The sequence below is a fragment of the Hydra viridissima genome, unplaced genomic scaffold, assembly GCF_058129835.1.
Source record: "Hydra viridissima isolate aposymbiotic clone 2 unplaced genomic scaffold, HvirCarnegie_v1 scaffold_15, whole genome shotgun sequence".
NCBI lineage: Eukaryota > Metazoa > Cnidaria > Hydrozoa > Anthoathecata > Hydridae > Hydra > Hydra viridissima.
Window position 1 is genome coordinate 8,280,207 of NW_028324314.1, and position 25,677 is coordinate 8,305,883.

Below are 25,677 nucleotides of genomic sequence, written 5' to 3' on the forward strand. Positions count from 1 at the left end.
TCTGCAAATTAAGCAAAAACAGTAAGAAAAATAGTAATAATAATTATTATTTACCACCGGTTTGGTATGTGCCAGCATTAACTTTTCGGTGTTTAAGTAAACATTTCCTTTTGCGAAACCTTTAACAAATTTACGGCAGTTAGGATTACGTAGAAAACAATTTTTAAATTAAAATTTTTAAATTTCTCATTTTTCACTTTGCCTGTAATGTTTTCTTGTAAACACTTTATGAAATTATGTTTTAAACTTAGCTAAAAAAACTTTAGGAGTTTAATTCATGTATGTTCGCTAATTTAATATATAATAAAAGCTAGAATTGATATGATGCAAATCATGCTGATTATGGTGACTATCATAGTCATGATCATAAAGCAAAAATAATCATGATGTTAACTATGATCATAAAAATAGTGATAGTGATGCAACGATGATAATCATGGTTATGATGATTATAATCATAATTATGATTGTAAAGTTAAAAATATAGTAATAACATAATAAAAATGTATATACTTTAGATTCTACATCGTACATAATTATGTTTTTTGCAGAGAATGTCCTCAAAAATGACTCCGTCGTCACAAACACCAAACTTTATCAGCCAGCATAGTGTGACAACCTCAAAGAAGCGAAAATCTACAGCATTAAAAAGTAAACTTGAAAAAGTTGAATCACAAAGTCATGAATCTAATTTATCAGAAAACAATCAAACAGATGAGAAATTAATTTCCAAGGATAAACTAGAAATAAAAGAAGAACGTAAACAGCATTTGTATAATAAATTAAAAATGTAAGTTTTTAATTATAATTGTTTTAATTATTTTTTTCTTTTTCCTAATTTTTAAACTCACCCTGTAAAAAAGGTTTCTAGATTAGTATGATTGAATTATAATAACAAAGTTAGCTGCCAAGATAGCTGTAAATAAGTCTTAAATACATCCAATATGTACATACTACCATAATACCAAACAGTAATAAGCAGTTAAAAGAAATATTAAACTAAAAACTGTTCATTTGGTATAGAGTGGTAAAAATAGATGAAAAACAAGGTAAGTCACTTAGGTAGCCTGCCAAAACATGCAAATAAGTCTATAAACTACTAACTCCACACAAAATAAGATAATAGCAGAACCTACCCAAAAATATTACAAAGTGATTTAAACAATACAAATAGTTCCACCAAATGACTTTTCTAGTAACTCTTAAGATTAAATGTATGTGTGCGTTGAGCCCAGTTAATCTTATTCTAAAGTAATCTTTGACCAGTACCTAAAAATCTTAATTGCAGGAGAAGATGGGAAACATTTGAACATAGGTTACTTTCAACTACTTCTAATATTTATTATGTTATTTTTTCTAAAAAAATATGTGCTCATGAAGATGGATTAAAGTTTCCTGCACTAGATTACTCATAGATAAAAAAAACTACCAGGGATTTAAGTGGTAATTTTATTAGCATGACAAGGATTAGAAGTGTTTGAAAGAAACCCTTTTTCTACTGCAATATTTTTAGTTTTCATAATATACCAACAAAATACATTTACAAATCAAAGCTTCAATGTTAGGTTCAATAATCATGCTAGACTTTTTAGACCATTAACTATAAAAACTTGGGAAAAATATTTTTTATAAAAAAAGTAAATTTGACGAAAAACATTTTGTTTAAAGCTATTAGATGTAATTTTGTCGTTCAATTTGTGTGATTTTTCTAGTGTCCATACATCAAGTCCATCAATACTGAGCAGTTCTTCTGGTTTTGAAAATTACAGAGGAATAATTAATCTATGCTTATTACTACTGGTAGGTGCTGGTTACATTTATGCAGGTACTAGAAGCATATAAAAGTAGTTCTTTTATTTAGTATCTTTATTTTGCATCTATGCAAACTAGATTCAATAAAAAATTGCTGATATCATTAAGATAAAATATTAAAGTTATGAATGTCAATCCGGAAGATAAAATTGGCTAATATTTTTATACTTAGTTATATTTAATGCTTTAACGTTAAAATTAGGAAAATAAATGTTGTAAGAACATTTTTTAAGCTATGTAGCTATATAATTTATTTACTACAATATATGTGAGCAGCCAAATAAAATTGTGGTGAATGCATTTTAAAATACTTTTGAAAGTTGAAAAACTGTTTCATAAATTCACATTTAATTGACATGAATGATGTTCTTTTTTGATAAAAGGTTTTCAAATATACTGAATCTTGTGGAATTAATATTTTGTTGATCTAAAGCAATTGTTTCTGCAATTTTTTACATTTTACTAATGGTTGCTCTGCACTTCCAATGTGGAGTAAGCCAGAAAATAGTTGGAATTTAGTCAAAACAGTTTCACCATCTGGTTTGCCATGTTTAATTACCCCTTAAATTATCAAATGTTATTAAAAAATGATTGATTTTATCCCCTTTTTGATATGTTCACTCACATAGTTTATTAATGCATATATACTTTATATATATACCCACACTTAACTGCAAAATTAATGCACCACTTAAAAATTCTGACTTATTTTGAAAAATACAATGTATTTCCCAGATTTATCAATTACAAAAATGATAATAATGTTTATTATTACGCCTTTTGTAGGTTTTATTCCGTTTCCCTTACTTAATTTCAAAATTATAGCAGTTTTTCATAAGTAGTATGGTTTGCTGTAATTAAACCTCACTTCTAAAAGAAAAGTATGTATTGGTTTTAAATTGTTTTTATGTTAGAAAAAATAACTGTCATTTGAGCAACACATCTGTTCACAATGCAGCTTTCTAGATGAAATTTAGGTTGCAATGAATGTGTTGCAGTTGTTACTTTGTCCAATGAAGGATTAACAAATTGCAAACTTGTTAGAAGTTTGGAGTGTCTTATACAACAGTCGGTAAGGTTCTACAAAGGTTTATAAAGACCAATGATCATGCTAGTCAGCTTGGCCTAGGCAGACCATGAGCTACCAATGCTGTGAAGGACCAATTTTTAATGCTTCAAACACTGAGAGAATAGTCCACTACTGCACAAAGTCTCCAAATATAACTTGCTGAGATTCATGGAACTGCTGTTAGTCAAGATACCATAAGAAGAAGACTTTGTGCTTTAAATTTACGACCTCAGGCAGCAGCTACTGGTTCCAGATTGTCTGTTGACCACTGAAGAAACAGACTGGCTTTTGCAAGGGGACATATGAATTAAGAAATACATGTTTGGGTACAAGTCTTATTTACAGATGAGTTAAGGTTTTGCGTTGCAAGTTCTGACCAAAATGAAAGATATTTTGCTTGTAACATTCGAGAAAACACCTTATATGGAGCAGCTCATTGATAGTATGGGGCGGAATATCTTTAACAGCTTGCACAGAGCTTGTTATTGTTGATGGTGAACGTCTGACTTCTCAACGATACATAGCAGACATTTTAGACTCTTTTTTGGTACCTTTTGCACTGTTCATTGGAGATGGATTCCTTCTTATGGAGAATAATGCTAGACCACATATGGCACATATTGTTACTGAATACTTAAATAATGTTAATATTGCAGTTTTGGAGTGGCCAGCTTGCAGTCTAAATATGAACCCAATGGAGCATCTTTGAGATTAAATAGGATTGTTAGAAGCCAACACCCACCACCTAACAGCCTAGATAAGCTGCAACAAAGTCCTATCACGTGTAGGAAGATATCCCTCAAGAAGCAATTAGACCTCAATTGAAAGTATGCCACTGCGCTGTCAGGCTGTAATAACATCAAGAGGTGGTAATACTAGCTATTGATAAGTCAAAAATGTTTCAATTTAAGCTGTATTAGTGTGCATAACAATAATAATCATTTTACTTTATTTTGTTAAACGAACCATATTTTTGGTTTTAGTTTTTTTTTCACCAACCTCAATGTCAACTTTATTTTTATCACAGAAATGATTGTGTTCATGTGTTCTATTCTTAATATGTTTTTCAAAATATATGATAACATTGACAACATTTAAAATAAATCGAAATGAATTAGTGGTGCGTTAATTTTGTGGTTAAGTATATATATATATATATATATATATATATATATATATATATATATATATATATATATATATATATATATATATATATATATATATATATATATATATATATATATATATATATATATATACTACCAGCAATTAATTTGAGACCAGTGGTTAAAAACGGTATTTACATTTCAAAAATAAATATATCTGATTATAAAAAATTGCACTTCTTTATTTTTGGATCAAAAATAAACAGAGCACAATAAATATGTGGATAGAATAGGATATAGGCATTTTTGCACCCAAAAATTTGCTTATGTACAAAAGTATACAAAAGTGTATGTGCTGAGTTCTTCCAGCATAAAAGACAATACAAGTATTATTTTTAACTGTTACTTAATTTTGATTAATGACTTGTAATTGATATTGAAAATATAATTTTTCTCATTGGTAGCTTCTTGTAGATACTTTATGTAGATCCAATATATTATATTATGACTTGCAAATGAATATACAAATATTGTATTGTTTGAGCTACTTATTTTTTTTTAGTTTCTATTTTGTTGTACTAAAATGGCTCCAGTTCGAGAATTAAGCTTTGAACAGAGAGTTCGCATTGTTTTACTTGATGAAGAAGGTGTTTCAGAAAGAAAAATTATAAAAAGAATAAAAATATCAACGACAGGAGTTCACAATAAAATCAAGCGTTTGAAGGAAATTGGTCAATATTATGACTTACCACGACCTGGACAGCCGAGAAAGATAGATGAACATGGTGATCGTCGTATTACAAGATTATCTATGTCAAACAGAAAATTAACAGCTCCACAAATAATGAGAGAATACCATGAAACTGCTGAAAAACTTGTTTGTGTCGGGACAATAAGAAACCGATTGATGAAAGCTGGACTTTGAGGGCGTGTAGCTGCCAAAAAACCGTTGCTAAGGAAAGCAAATAAGGTAAAACGACTACAATGGGCTCGCAAACATGCCAACTGGATAATAAGTCAATGGAAAGCAGTAGTATGGAGCGATGAGTCCAAGTTTGAATTATTAAGCAACAAGAGAAGAATATTTGTACGCCGGCACCAGAATGAACGTTACATTCCGCAGTGCATTGTGCCTACTGTTAACCATGGAGGAGGTTCAATAATGGTATGAGGTTGTTTTGTAGGTCACAAAATAGGAGATTTGATCAGAGTTCATGGAATTATGAAAAAGGAGCAATACAGAGAAATTTTGGAGAATCATGCCGTTTCATCTGCTCATCGAATGGTAGTTCGACGCCAGCCTGTTTTTATGCAAGATAATGACTCAAAGCACAAATCTAAATTTTGTACAAATTATCTGAATCAACTAGTACAAGAAAAAACCCTTACTTTTATGGACTGGCGGGCGCAACCACCAGACCTCAATCCCATTAAACTTCTTTGGGATGAAATTGACCGGAATGTGAAGAAATTCCAAATAAAATCTGAGGAACATTTATGGGAGTTACTGCAAAAGGATTGGAAAGCTTCGTATGCCAAGAATATGTGAAGCAGTAATGAAGAAACGTGGTGGTTATTTTGATGAACACAAAGTTTGAAACTTGTGCGAAATAATAAAGACCTTATAATTTAACTTTTTCATGTTTGTTAAGTTTTCTATTTGTTTAGAAATATTTGTGAAGAAAACTAAATAAAGTATATTTCATGAACTAATTTGTAGTTTCTTCATTCACTGAGATCGAAAGAAACATAAACGAAAATATAACTGATAGATTTAATTGATTTTTACTAGAATTACTGTTTTCTCATCACTGGTCTCATATTAATTGCTGGTAGTATATATATATATATATATATATATATATATATATATATATATATATATATATATATATATATATATATATATATATATATTTATATATATATTTATATATGTATGTACATGTATATGTATATATTTAATGTAGTGGTGTACAGCATTCTAGAAAATTCTTTATAATTCTCTGGTTTATAAATAATTTCACAAACTAGTTTGATTACTTACATTATATATAAGTATTTTTAACATAATAACTATATAATATGCTAAAATGCCTTATTTCAAAATGGTTTTTGTGTAGTCTTTTTCAATATTTTGATAGTATAAATATCATTTTAGTTAATAATAGGCAAAATTTCACGTCTTTGTGCTACAAAAAATGATTGAGACAAAATTTCAAAAAGTCATCACCTTAATATATGTCCATGAATACATCTAAATGTTTGATAAATAAGCATTATTATAAAATCTTATTTTTGATTTATTTTTCAGGTATTATCAAATTTTAGAGTAGCTTTGAATAATATTTTAAAGTAAGTAAATAAACTTGTGAGTATTATAATTATTGCAGTTATGTCATTTTGAACTTTATCTTCACAATAGAAAATATAGAGTTTTTGTATTTTATCACAAAAAAATTGGATGCTTCACAAAAAATGTAAAAAAAAAAGTTTTACCAAAGTATTGTTTAATGAAATTATTTTTATATCATTTAAAATTGTATTAATTTCCTCATTTAAGATTAAATCAATATTTTGCATTAATGCAAGAAAAAAATGTCCAGTTTTTTCTAATATTTTTTGCAGTTAAATATTTAAAAATAAAATAGTTTACTCTCTCTCTCTATATATATTTTATAGAGAAAAAAAAAGTTCTTAAGCTAGTTATAAAATTAACTTTTTTTTAAGTAAATTTTTTCATGTTCTTTGTGATGTTGTTTGTGTAGGTATGGTGTTCTTGTTGATCCTTATATCATCTTTGTTTTCCTGGAGCATCCTTACAGCTGGCCTTCAGCAACATTAGTTATCTGTAAGTTTTTATAATTGTATATAGAATATAGAATAGTTTAGTATTAGTTGCTTAATCTTTTGTTATCTCAGTTAAAAAAATTCTTTCCATCTTGATTAAGATTTTCAACAAGATTCCATAAAATTGTATACAATATCACAAGACACAAAATCATACTTTTTAATATTTAAAAGTAAAAAATATTTTTGACTAGATTGATTTATTGGATTTTTCTTTTGGGTGAGATATTTCATTAAAAGAGTATGCATACTTGAAAAAACCTTTGAAAAACCAAAATCATACAGGAAAGCTTATGCATACCATATATGCTGGTATATAAGTCCTGACTTTAAACAGTTTAGAAAGAATCAACATGTCAGCCTATAATAAACAGTGAAAGTTTTTTTTTTAAAAACTGAAAGAGAATATTTATTTATGGTTAATTATACAATGAGTCAATTTATTTGCTGGTATATGTGGTACTCATAAAATTATTTTATATTAGTTTTTTCCTAATTTTTTTTTTAGTTTCAAATGTGTTTATTCAAGTGTGTTTTTGTGTGGAAAAGAATCTGTCTAAGGTTTGTATATTCAAAAAATATGTTAAAGGATGGGCTTGGCAAGGTCTCTATTGGTTTTGTATTTTTTCCTCATAAATATTGTAAAAATAGAATTAAATTTTTAAACAGAAAATTAATAAGCTCAGTTGTTGTTTCTGTCAACTATGATAAATGTAAAATTTAAGTATCACAGTTTTTAGGAAGTTAACTATTGAAAGAATGATGAATTAAATATGATTAGTTATTTGGTGCACATGTTTCATATTACCTTTCATAGCCTTTTTTTTTTTCAGGGAAATATATCAGAACGAGTTGGTAGCTGTATTCATGTTATCAACATCTGCATGACAATTCTTACGCCAATATATGTTGTGTTTAAGTTTGATCCTCTGCCATGTAAATATCTTTTTTTTTCACAACTTTTATAATTATAAACAGTTGCTTACACAAGGTGTAATTGGCTTGTGTTACAAATAGCTTTTGAAGTGCCTCAATTTTAGAATAACTTTTAAATAGTTTAAAATTAAATTTAAAAAGACAAGTTTTGCTTTCTTTAATTTTCAAAAATATTTTTCAGTGAGTTGGGAATGAAGGGTTTCTTTAATATGGTGAATGTGGATGATATTGGCATGTTTTACAAACATTTCATCCTACAAATAATTGGAAAATATAATGAAACTCTGTTAGGTTTCTGATATTACCTTCAATACTCTGTTACTGTATTGAACCCTAAGCTGCTCACTTTGTTCAGATTATATAATTGCACAGACCATTTGTTTTCACTGCCAATCCTATGAAAACTAGCACTTTGTGGATCTTAAAACTGGTGCTACTGGAGGTTAAAATTTACATAGCCACACAATCTTTACTTATATTTATTAATTATTCTTTCAATACCTATTCCAAATTTTCTTTTCTTTTTGTGTTTAAGTGATGGGTAAAAGTAATAATGTTGAAGTAAAATCGTTTGCTTTTGAAATTTACTTGCTAATTAAGCCTGATAACTTTAAAATATGAAGTACCAAGTAATCTTCATTCATTATCTATGACACTAGTCTACATTTTTTTAAAAAGGCCATCTGAAACCTAATGCTCATACCTTTTAAGAAGGCAGGGATCAATTGTTTTATAGGATTGATTAATTCCATGTGAAAACAGATGTTTTTTTTGCAATCAGTCTCTTTTCTGTCTACTAAAAAACATAATGCATAAAACATAATTCAGTCTACTAAAAAGCATAATGCAGATTTTATTATTATTTTAACTATTGTTCATTATTTATTAAACATGAAAAATTTCAAATATGTTTAATCCACTTTGTAAAAATACAATTTTTTCAAATAGTTTAAAAATATATGATCACTAAAATATATGGTTCACATTTAATATTGTGGTACTTATACCTGTAGAAATTCTGTAGGAATTCATAACACTGACCTCATCTTGTTGTATGCAAACTTACTTACCCTCAATTTCAATTTGGCCTATATATTATTAGGAATGGGTTAGCTTCAGTTGCTTAACAAATTGTGCTAATTATAGTTTCTTTCTTTGAAATGAAACCTACTATCGTTCAATGGCATCCTCAGTTGATTTAGTGTAACACAATCTTGAGCCAATTTATTTACTTCAACTGTTGATGAACTGAAGCCCACATTGCACGCCGCTTAAATGTATCTGGCAAGTAAAAAGCAAGTTTGGAACTAGCTCCTGCCATTTGCTTTCTAACTATACTGTGCTATTTTAAACTGACTTGTACCTTCTGATTTACACTCAACTGCAGATGTTTACATCTTTACAACCCAAGTATTTTTATTGCTTATTTACCTTGAATTTTACTTTGATCAGACTAAAGAAAAGAAAATTAGGATAGTACTTGATCAACAATTATGTAAATGTATTAGTGTAGTCAGATATTTAACCAAAATGAGCTATAAAAAATAAAGTTTAAGTCAGGAAAAATATGTACCAGGCTGCTTATTCACCAAACTTTTGTAACTTGGGTGCAGCTCAACTAAGGTTACGGAAATTGTAAGCTCATGTTACTATTTGGTATTCACCAATGTTTTGCGCATAAGTTGCACTGAACGTACGCAAAAAAAACAACCGAGTTAATTTTTTTTTTAATAAACCAAGTTTTTGTAATTACAAATCTTTATCAAAGCATATTTTTCTGAAGATGAATTCATATAACTTCTGTAACAAAAAAATAAAATAACGTAAACTGATAAAATAACAAGTTATAAAATAACTGAATTTATAAGTTATTATCAACATAAAATAAACTTGTGCATAATTAGATAAAGCAAGATATCTAGACTTTTTTTGCTTAAAAAATTAGCACATTATTTAAGGTTTTTAATTACCAAAACAATATATGCAATAATATCAAGCAATTTTGCAAACCTTACATTCAATTTCATATAAAAAAGAGGAAAATAGGGATTTAGATTTGCTTAATCTGATTTAGAATTTCTAATCCTAAGGAAATGCAAAGGTTTTCCTATAAAGTGCAAGTAAAAATTATTTTGCAGTAAGTTGTTGGGATATACTGAAATGTTCCACCACTTTTTTGCAAACACCTCCAACAGTTTTTGAGATGTCCAATGGTTCGCTCCACATCACTACAAACCTGACAGTGAACTTTATTAAAGTATATTTCCTCTGGTGTAGTTGGCTGATTAAATGGTGTAATCTTGGCTGGTGACAACCCATATCTTGAGTCTGCAAAAAGGAAACCTGAATTCGGATCATATTCTATTGTCTGTTTTAATGCAGAATTAGAAAAGATAAAGACATCACGATCCCAGATACTTTGCAACAACATCTCTAAACTTTCCATCAGCATCAATGACAACTTGACAGTTCAAAGCAGGATATCCTTTTCTAAAAAAATAGAAGTTAAAAGTCTTTAAAATGTTAAAATGTTTAAAAATCCTGAGAGCAGCAAAAACCTTTTTAGGAAATGTTAGCATCATGATAGAACAACTGTTCAATTTTGGCCAAAACATTAATTTTTTTTTACATGATCTTTATCATAAACTATATGACATTATATTACAATATTGTTTTAAGTTTAGCACTTACGTTAAATAATTTATTGTTTTCAAACTTTGAAGAACTATGATGCGCTATTTAAAACATTTTAAAAACTTCGATTTTTGTAATAAACATGTCGCACTTTGTGAAATTGAAGTATTGTCTCTTCATAAATTAAATAATTTTTTTACATATAATTAACAAAAAGCTTTTCCCTGGGATTTTTGCAGCCTCAAGGTTTGCTAGGTATTCCAGGCTGAGTAAAAACCCTGTATAAAGCACCATCTTTAAGCTCCATTTGTAACAATCCATTAATAACAAGCATATTTAACAATAAAGAATCATAAGATTATAGCTAATCTTTTTTGAATTGACTAATAATTCTTACCAATTACTGCTTGAAAACTCCCAGTTGATAAAAGCCTTAACACTATTAGTACTTTTGCTTCTGAAAAAATTGAGTTGCTTCTCAATATAATTGGTGACAAATCATTGTGTAAAGTGTTGACAATATCTCTTACATTACTTTATCATTTTAAATAAGATGCTATATAATTATATATAAGATATATTCATTGTGTGAAGTGTTGACAATATCTCTTACATTAATATATCATTTTAAATAAGATGCTATATAATTATATATAAGATATATTAAGCCTAATAAATATAATAATATAACATCTTAATAAGGAGCTATATCATTACGATGCAGTCATTTTTTGTTAATATCTGTGATTATTGTTAACTCTTACTATAATATATATAATTTACATGTGTTAAGATCCCTAATAATATATCAATCTGACAATAGAACTACATATGTATCATAATAATATAACGCTATTCTCATTATTTAGTTATTTTAAAGTTTCGCCAAAGGCAGCTCATAGCAAGCGTAACTTTTCTTGCATAAATTGAGCTAAAAAGTTTAGTGAATACCGATAGTCTAGCGTTGAGCTTACGCAAAAACTTACGAAAGTTTTTTTGAAGCGCAACTGCACAAGTTTGGTGAATACGACTTTTACAGTTTTGAACTTACGCCAAACTTACGCAAAAAAAAAGTTTGGTGAATACGCTCACAGTTCTTCAAGAGGAACTTGAGGCACCGGTTTTAACTGCATTCACCATAATAGACTTCTCTAAAATGTCATTGCTTTTCTAATTAATAATAATTTTGTGAATTGAGGCTGGTGCCAATGAGAAGGTATTGCTACCTTTTTGAATCTAATCAAGTTAAATAAGCAGAAGGTCTAAGCTTTTAAATTTCATGTTAAAACTCACTAACAGTAAATGAACTTAATCAGTCACAATTTTTCATTTCTTATTTTTCTTAAAGATTTTGCAACATTAACTTTGATGTGGTACACTTCATTGGTTTTAAAATTGGTTTCTTATGCTGCAGTTAACTGGTGGTGCAGAGAGGAGATTAGTGTTAAAAGATCCAAAGGTAATTTCTTGCACTTTTTTTTCTGGGATTCTGACTGAAATAAAATGTACAATATAAATAACTTATTCAGTCCATACCTACTTAAATTGATTTATGCAAATACTAAAATTAAACAGCTATGTACCATCAGACGTAAAGACATCCTTATGAAGATTATTCATCTGAAAATTAAAATTTTTATAGTGATTGTAAGTAAAACCTTTAATACAAAACTTGAAAAAAAAACATTTATGTCAAGTTATATATAACTTGAGATAAATTGTATACACTTGACATAAATGTTACACAAATTATAAATAGCTTGACATTAATGCTGTAAAACTTAAGTATAACTTGAGAAAAATATTTTTCTTACAAGTTTTATATTGTTTAAAACAAACTTAAATTGTACTTTCTTTGCCTTTGATTTTTTTATGTTTAATTTAATTTGTTAAACCGTTTCAGTCATGGTTAGTTTTTTTTGCATCTGCATCCAATTTATCATTTTTTAGATTTGCAACAAGTGTCTCCTGGACCTGTGCAGTATCCCAACAATTTGTCACAAAGAGGTTTATTAATGTTAACCTCATAATCTTTGTTACAATTTTTATGGATTATTTAAATTCTATTAAATGTTTTAGAGCTACTCAGAAAAGTTCTACTATAGTGTTGAGAATTTGTTACTGTATTTCAACACTCCAATTTATTAATGCAAGTAAAAGTACCATTGTATACCTACATATAAATTTCTTTTTACACCTACATATATAAATTAAATTGCACACCTACTTGTATAAATTCCATTAATAAATGCATACAAATATGCAATTGCACCATTTATTTTATCATTGTATAAATGCAATTGTAAAGATCAGCCTAAATTTTAAGTATTCTTATTTATAACTGAAAAGATCAGTTATAGTTTATGTTAACAATAAAATTTTTGTCTGCTTTCTTTTTTGACAAATGTTTTAAATGTGAAAATAATACCTTTTGTAGAGTTAAATAACAAATGAAGAAGCCTATACAGAAGTTTTTGACATATTTTTTTTTGCTTTCAATTCCGTAGAACTTAAACTTTCCCATAAACAATCCATAGTTTTACATAAAATATAAAATGAAAATGTTATTTTGATTTCAAATTTCAGATCTTTACTACTTCATCCTTGCTCCTACATTCTGTTATGAGCTAAATTTCCCGCGAACTAACAAGATTTGTAAAAGATTTCTCATCAGAAGAATTTTAGAAGTGGTATAAAATTTATGAAATTAGCTTTGTCTTATCTTGACCATATTCAGTGATGTTAATTCGTTGCAGTGATTTTTTATCGTTTTTCCACCAAAAAATTTATTATGCTTTTGTTTGTTCTTTTTTCTAGCTTTTTTTATCTGGACTTATCTTTGCCCTTATTCAACAGGTAACTTTCAATATGCTGTACAGGGTGCGGCAGCGATTCGCGAACTTTTTAGAACATTTTTCAAAATGAGTTTTTAAAGCACTAAAAAATTGTATTCATGGAGTATTAATAGGAGAAAAGTTGAAGATAAATACTTTTCCCACCTTAACATTCAATTAGGCTTCCTTTTTTTTTGATCACTGCCTCAAGTCTAGGGCAGAAGGACTGGCAGGTGCTTATTATACAATTCCTTGAAATTGATTTCCTAGCACGGGTAATTGATGGCTTTAGTGACTCGACACTTGAGTGGGCTTTTTTGCAAGCCTTACTCTCAAGTACGCTCCACATACTGTAGTCATGGGGATTCAAGTCAGAGCTGGATGGTGGCCAAAAGTGTTTGGGCCAGAAATTAGCCATATTGTCCTGAAGATATTGTTAAGCTTTTCTGGATCTATGACAACCTGCATTGCCCTGTTAAAAGATGTAATTGTTTTCTGGGAATGTCTTCTTCAGCCATGGCACCACATAGTGTTTTAGTTAGCTAATATGCACATCAGAAGTAACTTTTTCTTTCTCTTTGATGGAGATTGGTGGACATTTCTCTCCGTTAGAAGCGTTGATTCCTAGCATCATGATAGACTGAGGGTGCTTGGTGTGATACACAGGTGGTGCTTTGTCACTCTTCTGCACAATGAACCTGTCATTACTTCTATCTATCACGCAGTCAACACTAAAAAGTTTTTTATTTGAGAAAACATTAACTTTTGGCGAAGTATGGTTTTTTAGCTGATTCAGAAGTTTCTTTGATCGCTCCAATTGAAAAGTTTTTAGTCTTTCTGTCAAAAGTTGACATGAAGTTCGGGCCACACTGGTTTTTCCAAGTGTTTTTAGAGTTCTTCTGACTGTCCTCTCATCAATATTGAACAATTTTGCTGTCTTTCTAATGGATACAATAGAATTCTTTTCAACATGCTTTTTAAGCTTTTCTGTAATCTTTCTATAAACTTTTTTGTTCACTGGAGATGGCCTTTTGGCTCTCTCAGCACTGACACGTTTTTTCACTTTGTAAAATGTAGTTTTAGACACTCCAGAAACACTAATCATTTCATGTGCAGGTAAACCCGCGTGAATCAAATTTAAAGCTTCGGTTCTTTTGACTTCCATTGTAAAACTTTTAACTAAAATGCTTTTTATTCACAATTTTATTAAAATCTAAGATGGTCATTGAACACTAATCAACAAAACCAAATTGCAGAAGTATTTTATTTCCATCACAAAACCTAGCCAAAAATTAGTTCGCGAATTGCTGCCGCACCCTGTATTTATAAAAGCAAAATTTGTTTTGACATGATTTTTTTTTTTTTTTTTTTCTTTTTTTAGTGTTTTTTTTTTGCGTATAGAAGAAACTATTTATTTCAGTGATGATGAAAATGATAGTAATAATATGGCATTACAATTTATTTATCCAATAAAATGAATGGGTTACAAAAAACATTTTTTACTTTTTAGGGTTTAATTATTATTAGAAGGGGTGGCCTTGGGGGTTTGAATTTTTTTGATTGATTAAATTTATCCTTTTTTTTTTCTTTTTTAGTGGTTAGTACCTACAGTAAAAAACTCTTTAGATTCGTTTAAGGTAAGCAGACTTATTAAAAGTTTGTGATCAAAATCTTGCCTCAGTAAGAGATATTAGTAAAAGATATTAGTAAAAGATATTAGTAAAAGATATTAGAATGTTATATTCTTATGATCAAAATAACCATTTTCAAAAGACATTTTTAGTGAAAAAGTTAACTGAAATTATGAAGTTCTAAAACTCTGTAATTTACTAATTGTCTAGTAATTGTTTATATTGTTATAGGAGTTAGAGTTAGCTCGCTTCTTTGAAAGGATCATGAAGTTGGCTGTATGATTTTTTTATTTTTAATTTTGTTTGTTTTTACAGTAAGAGATTTGTAATTTTTATCATTTGGTGTTATTTTGCATATATAAAAAATTCTTTTTACTGGTCGAGGCATGCAAAAATTGTTCAGTGTCCTTCAAAGTAAAAAAATGACTAGCATGTAAGCTTTAAACCAATTTTAAGCACTTTAAGATATGGATGTTAGGAAATATAACATTAAATTTAAATGTTCATCCTTATTTCCAGCATTAATAAGTTTAAAGGACAACAAACCTCCTGCCATGGGGAAGTATTAAATTGTTTTTCCAGATTTTTAAGCTCAAATACACTGCCTGCCAAAAGATTTAAAACAACTTAAGAGATACATGTAAATGTAAGATTATACAAAAGTTAAACTATTTCATTATACAAAAATTTTAGTATACAAAAGTAAAACTATTTTCACACTTTTAAAAATTAATGTTTAATATTAAAGTTTGAAATTAAAAAATTTCTCATATTTAATATGTAAGTATGTCTAAAATGATAAATTTTACCATTTTTAACATTGCACAAGGAAAAAAATCTGAACAAGCTGTTGCAGCAGAGCTAAAAATATCAAAGGCTTGTGTTCATGTGTGCAATGAACACAAGTCTCAGCAGTACAGACAAACTGGAAGTCATCTAAAACTTCTTTGGTAAGGTAGGGCAAAAAATACAAAACAAAAGAAGAGCTGCTTATTGTTGTAACTAGTAAATGAAGTAGATGACTCAGCAATAAAGAAGATAATTGAAGACATAAAAAGGTTTTCTGTTATCTTCTAAGTAAATGCAAGAAGTGTGTACTTCTTGCATTCCTTGACCCTATGATCTATTTTATGTATTAATTGAATAATTTCATTTAAAGAAATTGAATCATTCTAAAAACTTTAGTATTACATTTAGATTCCTAACCATCTGTTGTGGCTGTTGGGATTCTATGTATACTTTCATAGCTTTCTCAACATTGTTTCAGAAATTCTTTATTTTGGCGATAGGACATTTTATAAGGATTGGTGGCAAGTTTTTTTTTTGTTTTTGTTTTTGTTTTTGTTTTTGTTTGTTTTTTTTTTGGGGGGGGGGGGGGATTTCTAAATAGTTTTTTCAGACCATGATTTCTATTAATTAATGATTTTATTTGATATTTTTTAATCTTTTCAGACTCTCATTTCTTTTGTTTGATGATTTGATTTTTTTTTATTTTGATTGCTTTTTTTAATTGTTAATTTGAGAAATTTAGTATTTATAGATAAAGAGTTTACATAATCAGATTTTCATTTTATTTTTTTTTGATTATTTAAGTTCATAACATAGATCATATTAAGATTTTAGAAGTTTTATTGCTAAATATATTGTATATTAATAACTTAAACTTCTATTGTTAAATACATTAAATATAGATAACTTAATTTTCAATTGTTAAATATATTAGGAATGCACCAAATGTAGCAATTTTTTGGCAAACTTGGAATATTCCAATTCATAGATGGGCCAAAAGGTATATTTTATTGTTTGAAATAAGTGTACTAAAAAAAGGCTTTACTTGTAAATGGAATATCCACAATTTTTGAGTTCTTTAGTTCAAATTTGGCAATAGTTTAAAGCTATTATTTGCAGTGTAATGAATTTTTGACAGTTTTAAAATGATTTAATGTTAATTTGATTTAATGTTGAAAATATTCAGTTATATTTAGGCATGTCTATGAACCAATGCTTCGCAACAATTACTCAAAAGTGCATGCAAGTTTGTTTGTCTTTTTCTTAAGTGCTTTCTTTCATGAGGTACGTCTTACTAAAAATGTTAAATTGAAACCTCTTTCATGAGATATGTTGCACTACAAATATTAAATTGAAAGCTTAGATTTTAAAAAAAACAGTCTAATTTGAAGAAAATGAAAACTGATTTGATTAAAAATTAAGTTGTTGCAAGGGACAACTTCAGTTATTTACATTTATTTTGTTACATACTTTTATTTTGTTTACAGTTCATAGTCAGTATTCCTCTGCAGATGTTTCGTCCATATGCATTTTTATCTATGCTGATGCAAGTTCCGCTTGCAATTTTGACATCATCAATGAAAAACCCATGGGGAAATATTATGATGTGGTTATCTCTCATTATTGGTCAACCATTGGCAATTATGATGTATTATCATGACTACCTTGTGGAACATGTTGAAATCAAAGTTTAAATTTGATGATAAAAAAAGATATTTTCTTGTTAAGGTTCTTTTGATTTTTTTGTATTTTTTAAAATTTTCTTTGATTTCTGTGCTGATAAGTGTTGAGTTCTATTTGTACAAGATGTAAGTGTTTTATCTGTTGAATATGGCTTTAAGGTTTGTTACTTTTAATGGTTTCACGAAATTCATTTTTCTTGCATTTGATCTTAAATTGCTTGAATTTGATAACATTTTTCAAAAGTTCATATTCTTTTTTCTTTTAATAAAGCTAGCTTCTAACATCTGTGAGCTTATTAGTGGTAACTTTTATTAATTAATAAGTTGATAAGTAATAGATATATTGTTAATACTGTTGTAAAATTGAGATATGGAATATTTTTTTTATTATTATTGTGTTTTAGATATAAAAGTACTCGCTTTGTAACCTGTATTATTTATTTTGATAAATTTTAAAAGTTTTTTGTCAAGCTTTTTTAATGTAGGAGTAATATTTTTTTTTTTTTTTTTTTTTAAATTATTGTTTATAAAATTTTGATAAATTAGAAAGAGAAAATGTTGCAGCTAAAATGAAGTAACTTAAGTATTTCATCTTCATCATTTTCAAAATATGTTTTTCAAAATATTGTATTAGAATTGAAAAAAACCTTTTGAAGATTGATCTAACAAATATTTAAAATTGTGAATTTTTCTCCATTATGTTAAACTTTTCTCATTTCTCATTGGTTAGAATAGTTGACAAAATTTGTATTTTCAATTGCACATTGTTTACTTTAAAGTTTGTCTTGAAGTCACCGAAAAATGAGCAAACCATTTGAATGGCCTTGGCAATATAATTTTCCTCCATTTTTTACAATTCAACCAAATTTGGATACACGAGCCAAACAGATTGATGCATGGGGTAGCATTATACTCAGTTATTATAAATATAATAAACTGTATAGATTAGATTTAACTGAAGCACAGTCACATGCTTTATTTAACAATGCAAGCATTAATAGAAAACTTTCTAGAGATGGTATTTTATTAGTTTTGGAAGCCCTCGAAAAAACTGGTCATATTGAGTGGGATAATCCTAAAGAAAAAAAAAAATGTTATCTAATGTGGCGGACTCCGGAGGAGTGGTCAGAGTTAGTATATAACTGGGTGAATACAAATGGAATGACTGACACTGTTTGCACGTTATTTGAGCTACATTCAGGAGAGGATACAGTTGGAGAAGAATTTCACAACATTGATATAAATGTATTGAGAAAAGCTCTTCAGGTATTAGAGCGGCGTGGAAAAGCACAAATATTTACTGGTGAAAATCCACAAGAAGAAGGTGTTAAGTTTTTCTCTTAAAATTATTTAAAAAAGAAAATATCAGCAGAATTTGAAATAATTTAAAAGAAGTTGAAGTGTAATTAACATGATTACAAAACAGGTTAAAAATGTAATGTCTAGTATTTGAAAGAAAACTCAAAAAGAGGTTGCAGTTTAAAATATATCTTTTTAAACATTTTTATATACAATCTGGTTTTTTTTCTATCTTGTGAAGTTTTGGTTGTAGTAAATTTAATTTCTCTAATTTCAGTAATGTAAATTTTTTTTTTTTGAGTTTTTCTTTTTCTTTACATTGCAGAAAAAAATAATGCAAGGCTATTGTTTAGTTTTTAACTTTTTATTCAGCAGTCATAGAACTTGTTTTTATATTTTTAAGCTAAATACAGAGTTAGTTTTTCACCTGCAATCTTTTTTTTTTTTTTTTTTTTTTGAGTGTTGCATATTTGCACTTCAAAATAAAAAATATCTGCTTTAACTTTTTTTTTTTTTGATTTTTCTAAAAGTTTTACTTTATGTATTACTTTTTTACACATAATTTATATTTTAGGTTTTATGTATATTAAATTTTCTTTTAAAGTTTAATAATAAGTAATAATAAATAATAGCCTCATTTAAAACTCAAGGGTAGGTGTAAAAAAGAAGAAGGTGTTCTTTTAAGGAAATATGGTGAATAATAATCTATTAACTTATTGGTGTTTTTACAATAATCGTTTATAAAGAAGTTTTAAATTGTTAACAAGTTCTAAGAATTTTTTTTCTTATATATTCAACTTAATACAAAGTTTCTTGAATTCTTTAAATTTAACTGATATATATGTATACGCACACACGCACATACGCACGCACGCACGCACGCACGCACGCACGCACACACACACACACACACACACACAAACACACAAACACACAAACAAACTTTAAAAGAAATTAAAGATGTATCAACAATAATTTTTTTTTATAACTGTTATTAAATTTATTTATATATATATATATATATATATATATATATATATATATATATATATATATATATATATATATATATATATATATATATATACTTTTATTGTTTTAGGATTAAGTGTTATTAGTTTAGTTAATTATTGTCTAATATTGGTTCTAGATATTACAAACATTTTTTTAGTTTAACAAAAACTAGGCAATGATTCGGTATCAAAAACCAAGGCGTATAGAGCTTAGAAAAAGCGATCTTGATGAGGCTGAAGAAATTAGGAAGGAGATTCTTTTGCAGGCACAAAAAGAAGATGAGGCTTTATCTCGGCCATCTACAACTGAGGTTTTAGAATCTAGCCAAAAACTCAAACGTGCGGAAATCAGAAGACGTCTTGGTTTTACACCGGATGTAATGCCTAGCGATGGAAACTCAGGCATGCATTTCTGAGTATAATATCAATGGTCAGTTGTTTGTTGTTTCTTAACCATTTAAAATTGATAATGGAGATTTAATAGACAATGTGGGCCGCCTAGATTTTTAGCTTAAAGTGTTTTCTCTTGCTTGAAAAAAGTGATTCAACCCTTTAACATGTTAATATAAAAAGATTAATTCATAATGAACTGATTTTTCTGTGTGACAGATTCAACATTATGTAATATGTATATTGCTGTTCTTTTATCGGTTAAATTGCATGTTGTGTTATTCAGGTAGTATATATGCTACTAAAAATCCTCTTATATCCAAAATGTATATTGTTGTCTTTATATTTATGCGTATCTCTTATAAATTTTAATACAAATAATCCAAATGTAAAAAAATTATAATTTGTACTAACACACTATGGGTAGTGAGAATTTTAAGAAAAATTTGAAAGTATGCATACAGACATGTCTGTATGCATACTTACATTTTTATAAAGTCAGCATGTATATAAGTGAATTATGGCGAAAACACCATCTAAAGTCACCTCATTTTATGGAGCTACTAGAAAAGAATACATGCACCAATTGAAAAAGAAGCGTCGTTTAATTGAGAATTCCAAATCGCATTCACTGCGCCATACAACATCTTATCAGTACAATTCTTTTTTTGGTGAGAGAATAGTTTGGAAGTGGTTTCCTAGGCAACAAGATGCTTTTCAATATTGCAATTCGACTAGGGAAAAATATCTTACTTTATTTACATACGAAAAAAATGATAGTAAACGTAAGTTTCTTGTGACTTCCCGCCAGCAGTTCTGGAACCGTTATTTAAAAATGAGATCTTCAGAACGACATTTTTATGAAGTTATTTGTGAATCCAATCCATGTCGTTTATATTTTGATATTGAGTTTGAAAAAAGTAAGAATCCATCTCTAGGTAATGGCACCACAGTGTTAGAGACTTTTATTCAACTTATCTGCTGCTGCCTTTATTTGCGTTTTAAAATCAAGGCATCACGTGAGAACTTGGTAGATCTAGATTCCAGCACAGAAAATAAATTTTCTCGGCATTTGATCTTCCACCTTCAAGATAATGCTCTCTTTACAAACAACATAGAATGTGGATGTTTTGTAAGATCTATTTGTTCATCTCTAAGTGATTATCTAAGTACTGGTATATCTAATTATTATTTTCCTGGTGATAGCTGTGACGGTTTTGTGGCCTCTATGCCATCTATTGAAAATTTACGTGAAATTATGGTTAACAATGACCAAGGTAAAACTTTTTTGTGTGATTTGTCTGTATATACTAAAAATCGGAACTTTCGACTGTACCTTTCCAGCAAATTTTCAAAAAATGTACCGCTAGTAATCGCTTCAGAAAACGCATTTTGTTTTAAGAACAAACTTACAAACATTGAGCGACAACTTTATAAACTTCAAAATAAAAAGTTTGACAAAGAATTTCGACAATTTTTCGATACATTGGTATGTCCGGACTTAGTAGGGAATATACGTATGTTAACTTCAACTGGAGGCACCGTTTCATTAAAATCTAACATTACAAATCCAGGTAATTTTTTCACTTTCTTTAGGTTGCGTATTAGGTTTTTATTTTTTGACTACAAAGTTAATTTTTTTTATAGAAAATTTTAATATTGTTTTAGTTTATTAAATTAGTGTAGAACCCTTCAAACCTCTAAAATTTCTTTATACAATATGTTGTTCCTGATTGCAAAATTAAAATAAATCATAGGTAAAATGGGCTCCATTAGCAACTAGTGCTAAAAGAAAATGTACTACAAATGATTTAAAAGTATTGTTGAAATATACATATACAATACGTATATAGAAGTAATTACGTAATCATTAAGTATATACAAGTGATTACATATGTATTGCGTATATGCAAGTAATCAAATAGGTAACTTTAGTAACAAAATAACAGTTTTTTTAATTCTAGTGTAAAATATTTCAAATGAAAAGTAAAACAAGCTTATTCTTGTAAATGCGAAATATTTACAAATCTATTACTTTACAAGTGTTGTACCTCACTCACAACAGAAGTCTTACGTTAGCAAGGCTTCTGTCGTGAGTAAAGTAGTTAACTTGTAACTTACTCACGGCATAAAACTTGAAGAAGTAAGCACATGGTCAGTGTGGTTTCCTCTTTAACTTTCCTCTTGAAGTTTGTTTTCAAGACCTGTCTCTCTTTACTTGTCCCTAAAACGAACTTCAGGTTTGAAGCATGACTTGAAATTTTAAGTTCGATTCTTGCATTGGGACCTTAGTCCTAATTATAGAATTTTTAAATGCAATTCTAATTTGGTCCCATAAGAATCTCCTTGTTATGAATTTCAACTCACTGCACTTTTCAGTTAACAAATCTCCTAATTCTCTTTACTAAATGAACACAATGAAAAATTAGAAACACGCAATTCTCTCTCAAATATGACTTTTTTCCGTTGTTTATAGAACACTTGATTAAGGCGATTGTTATAAATAACAGCAGCAATTAGTCCATTTACAGAAGCTATATTAATAAAGCGGTTAACTTGCTTATATAAATAATTTAATTGCAGAAAACTGGGATATTATTTTAAGCAAAAATGTTAGATCCTCAAATAGACATTTAAATATAATCGCTAGAACAATACTAGCTAGTTTGTCTGGATTATCAGCACATTTCCTGGACAGAGAGTCGCCGTGATAAAAAAAACCTAAATATAAGTCAAAATCGTTTTTTAGCTTTTTGAAAGATTATCATTGACCTTTTCCTTTTGAAAGATGCTTTCTCTTATGCGATACTACGTACGTTTTCCGGGTGTATTTGAAATGAAAATGTTAATTAGCAATGAAAACACTTTTTATTCTTTTTTCTATTTTATTTTTTAGTTTGTTGTGAAGAAAGGCGAGTTGATGGCTGTAAAATATCACCTTATCCAGACCTTGATCGGTTCGTTCTCCAACAAGCTGCTGTGCACTGTTTAAATGGTTTGCTAATTGTAATTTATCGATTAAAATTCTCTCTTTTTTTTTTTAATACTCTTTGTTACTTCCGGCATAAGTTGATTTAATAAATGGTTTATTTTATATTATAATGGTTTGCTTTCTTTAATTCTGTGCGACAATGCTTTTCTGATTTATCGTAGGGTCAATCAGACGCTGGATTCATTACGAACAACGACATATGATTATCTACGATCTTGACAACAATCGCTGGTGTGGTAATATACAGCGGCAACATAAGAGCAATCATATATACTACGTTGCCGATCTTCGTGCGAAAGTCATTTACCAAAAATGCCACGATCCAAACTGTGAAAATTTTAAGTCCTCTGAAATACCGATTCCAGTTGAAGTCCTGCCGTTTGCAGATGATGATTTGATTGAACAATTTGACGTGTCTGTTGACGATAACTTAAATAAAATGTTTGATGAGGAGTTTTTGCCAGATACTAGTTTATTAGGAAAGACCGACGCATATCAATACTCTAAATCTAATTTGCCTTTTAAAAAAAATAACCACTTATCCTCTAGAGAACATCAGAGAGCAGGAAGTGGTATTAATGATGGATCAATTAACATAAACAGTAAAGAAATTTTAGAATTGTTTGAAGAAGAATTTACAATCGACGTTCATCATTTGGAAAATTGAATTTCTGAATTTGAGGTTTGAAGCATGTTGTGGTTATTGTTATTTAATGCAAATGTTTAATGAAAAAAAAATTTTTTTCCCCATATGAATTTATTCGCAACGACGTTTATACCGAATCAAAACGAATATGAATATAATCGATACTGAATCGAAATTACCATTTATTCATTCATTATAATTTGTCAGAAGTTATAATTTTCATTCAAAATAATTGAAAGCAGAAATTATACAAAAATACAATGATCATCTAATCAGTGTTTTTATTTATTTTGCTTGGCTTCAGCACGTAGTATTGTTAAAAAAGGAAATATGCAGTGTAAATAAACTTATAAATGCAGATAACACAAATAGTACAGTGGCTTTCAAAAAAATAAGGTCACTAAGATTTATTAGCATTACTTAAATTATTTTCATGTTTTTTTTAAAAAAAAGAGAGATTTTTTTTTTTACATTTTTATTTGGAATAAATTGTATAACCAAAATAAAAAAATTTAAAAAAAAAACATTTTGATACCAAAATCAATCAAAAAAGAGAATCAGGTCAAAGAACTATAATAAAAAAAAAGGTAATAAATCAAAAATACTAGGTCAGTTAATTTAAGGGAAGATCCCAGCCTTATTACTAAACTCAGCTACGGAGAACTGTCAGCTGAGTTTAGTAATAAGGCTGGATACATTAGTGCTAGTTATAACACAGTTAGATGTTTTAATAAAAAAGGTATTGATTGTTATTTTGCTGCCAGAAAATCGCTTTTAAGGGTGACAGATAGGATTAAAAGATGTAAGTGGTGTAAGGAAAGACTTCACTGGTCAGCAGAAGATTGGTCTAAGGTCATTTTTAGTGATGAATCAAATTTTGAGGTGGTTAATTGTAAAACAAGATTTATCGTTATAAGATTAGCTTCAGAGAAATATAAGGAAAGATTTTGTGTACCAAGAGAACAAGGCGGTAGCGGCTCAATTGGTGTATGGGTATGCATTTCTAATCAGGGAATAGGATTTCAAAATATTTATGGGAAAAATTGACCAGTATAATTACAAAGAGAACTTGGAAAATAAGCTTTTACCTACTGCTAGATCATTTTTCGGAAGGCGTAAAATTTAAACTTTCCAATAGGAAACTGCCAACTCGGTGAAAAAGTGGTTTCAAAGGCAACATATTACTCTTGTACCATGGTAAGCAGATCTAAACCCAATCAAAAATATTTGGTCATGGATGGACAAGAAACTATAAAGAGAAAATGTGGAAAGCGTTGCGCAATTGAAACTTGCCCTGCAACAAATTTGGAATGAAATTCCATAGGATTTATGAATGCATTTGATTGAATTTATGCGAAAACGTAATCGTACTATATTAATTTCATTTTTAGCAGCATGGTTAACCATTCGTCCTACGTATTAGGTTCATTACGGTTGTAGACTACTTAAATGCAACTTTGTAATAGATTCTAAAGGTTTTTCCCTGCTAAGGATAATTAAAATAAATCTGTACACTTTTATATTGCTCTTATACATAATCAATTAATAAGTTTATATGGTTATATTTTATTTACTTAATTTAATCTTTTATCATTGGTAACAAGTTTAAATTAAGTAAACAAATTGTAACCATATAACCTTACATAAAACTTGATGCAATATTCTCTATTTTTATTGCATATTTGGTGCATTGCCATTAGATTGTACCCTGCATTCCTCTATGTAAATTCATAAAATGAAAGAGAACATTTGTCAATATGCGCCACGATTATGCTCCTAATTTCCGTAAAATGAAGAAATACTTTTTGACTTCTGTGACTTTGATCATTTCGTTTTGACACTTAGGGTTTCAATATGTAGCGATCTATATAAGTGGGTTCTTCAGGTGCGTTTCTAGCATAGGACAGTAGTGTGCCATCTCCTTTACAACAGCTGTAAAGTCATCTACTTTATTAGAACTATCCCAGCATCAAACCAAGAAAATGTGTTCT

The 25,677-nt window shown here is 28.5% G+C and overlaps 3 protein-coding genes across 3 annotated transcripts; all 3 read left to right on the forward strand.

Moving 5' to 3' along the window:
- The first annotated feature begins 107 nt into the window (after positions 1-107).
- LOC149878493 (diacylglycerol O-acyltransferase 1-like) lies at positions 108-17,917 on the forward strand. Its single transcript, XM_090073139.1, has 16 exons — positions 108-790; positions 1,713-1,800; positions 6,305-6,345; positions 6,759-6,841; positions 7,349-7,401; positions 7,674-7,776; positions 11,759-11,869; positions 12,361-12,417; positions 12,997-13,100; positions 13,228-13,266; positions 14,840-14,881; positions 15,107-15,151; positions 16,073-16,185; positions 16,599-16,664; positions 16,861-16,948; positions 17,152-17,917. Exons 1-16 carry the CDS (start codon positions 555-557, stop codon positions 17,356-17,358), a joined length of 1,476 nt encoding a protein of 491 aa, XP_089929265.1. The 5' UTR covers positions 108-554; the 3' UTR covers positions 17,359-17,917.
- Positions 17,918-18,050: 133 nt separating this feature from the next.
- Positions 18,051-18,918, forward strand: LOC145193149 (vacuolar protein-sorting-associated protein 25-like). The gene has a single exon (XM_080070556.2). The coding sequence runs from the start codon at positions 18,148-18,150 to the stop codon at positions 18,688-18,690; it is 543 nt and encodes a 180-aa protein (XP_079926682.2). The 5' UTR covers positions 18,051-18,147; the 3' UTR covers positions 18,691-18,918.
- An 827-nt stretch (positions 18,919-19,745) lies between these two features.
- Positions 19,746-23,958, forward strand: LOC149878494 (DNA-directed primase/polymerase protein-like). Its single transcript, XM_090073161.1, has 3 exons — positions 19,746-21,622; positions 22,945-23,043; positions 23,202-23,958. The coding sequence occupies exons 1-3, from the start codon at positions 20,569-20,571 to the stop codon at positions 23,705-23,707; spliced, it is 1,659 nt and encodes a 552-aa protein (XP_089929287.1). The 5' UTR covers positions 19,746-20,568; the 3' UTR covers positions 23,708-23,958.
- Positions 23,959-25,677: the final 1,719 nt, after the last annotated feature.